Here is a 1,078-nt window from a genome sequence, read left to right as displayed (position 1 = left end):
GGGTGACCCTCAGGTGCCCCCACGTGCTCCCAGGTGACCCCTGGGACTCCCAGGAGACCCCAGTTGAGTCAGATGGTCCCAGGTGACCCCAGACGACCCCAGGACCCCCTGTTGACCCCAGGTAGCCCCTGTTGACCCCAGGTAGCCCCTGTTGACCAGTTGGCCCCAGTTGACCCAGGGTGCCCCCAGGGTGACCCTCAGGTGACCCCAGTTGACCCAGATGGTCCCAGGTGACCCCAGACGACCCCAGGACCCCCTATTGACCCCAGGTAGCCCCTGTTGACCAGTTGGCCCCAGGTGACCCTCAGGTGCCCTCATGTGATCCCAGGTGACCCCACAGGACCCCGGAACACCCAAAACGAGCCTCCCCGACGTCGCTCGAAATAAACACCTTTTGCTGCTTAAAGACCCCAAAACCGTCTCCAAGCAGTTATTTTCTGCTGGTTTTTGGCATCACCTGCTGTCCCCCCCCCCAAAAACCCTGGTGTCCCCCCCCGAAATCCGCCCTTACTGCGGCCACCCCTCGCCGGTGGAGACGGTGAAGAGGGTGAGCAGCGCCCAGAGCACGTTGTCGTAGTGGAACTCGTACTTCTTCCACTCCCTCTTCTGCGCCTTCACCTCGTTGTCCTTCTCGTACACCAGGTACTCGCCCCTGGGGGGTCGTGGAGGGGGGTGTGAGTGGGTGTGACCCCTCCTGGAGTCCCCCCCGAGCCCCCCCCAGGGCTTGGCAGAGGAGGATGAAGGAGGTGAAGGAGGTTTGAGGGTCCCTGGGGGGTTTTTGGGGGTGTCTGCGGGGGTTTGGGGGTCTCTGGGTGGGTTTAGGGGTCCTTGGGGGGGTGTTTGGGGGTCTCTGGGTGAGTTTGGAGGTCCTTTGGGGTGGGTTGGGGGCTCTTGGGTGGGGGGTTGGGGGTCTCTGGGTGTGTTTGGGGGTCCCTGAAGGGGTTGGGGGTCTCTGGGTGGGTTTGGGGGTCCTTGGGGGGGGATGTTGGGGGTCCCTGAGGGGGTTGGGGGTCTCTGAGGAGGAGTAATTGGGGGTCCTTGGAGGGCAGTTTTGGGGGGCCCTGGAGGGGTCTGGGGG

At 64.0% G+C, this 1,078-nt stretch overlaps 1 protein-coding gene across 1 annotated transcript in view; it reads right to left on the bottom strand.

Moving 5' to 3' along the window:
- LOC113961408 (voltage-dependent P/Q-type calcium channel subunit alpha-1A-like) overlaps nt 1-1,078 on the bottom strand; it is a gene marked incomplete at its 3' end in the record, with an annotated part of 7,579 nt that overhangs the window by 3,021 nt on the left and 3,480 nt on the right. Inside the window, exon 8 of the mRNA XM_027671723.1 lies at nt 512-652. Within this exon, the coding sequence (XP_027527524.1) occupies nt 512-652 (141 nt within the window). The remainder of the gene's footprint in view (nt 1-511; nt 653-1,078) is intronic.

The sequence above is a fragment of the Neopelma chrysocephalum genome, unplaced genomic scaffold (genome assembly GCF_003984885.1).
Source record: "Neopelma chrysocephalum unplaced genomic scaffold, ASM398488v2 Primary Assembly neopelma1_97147, whole genome shotgun sequence".
NCBI lineage: Eukaryota > Metazoa > Chordata > Aves > Passeriformes > Pipridae > Neopelma > Neopelma chrysocephalum.
This window is presented reverse-complemented; position numbering and strand designations above follow the sequence as displayed.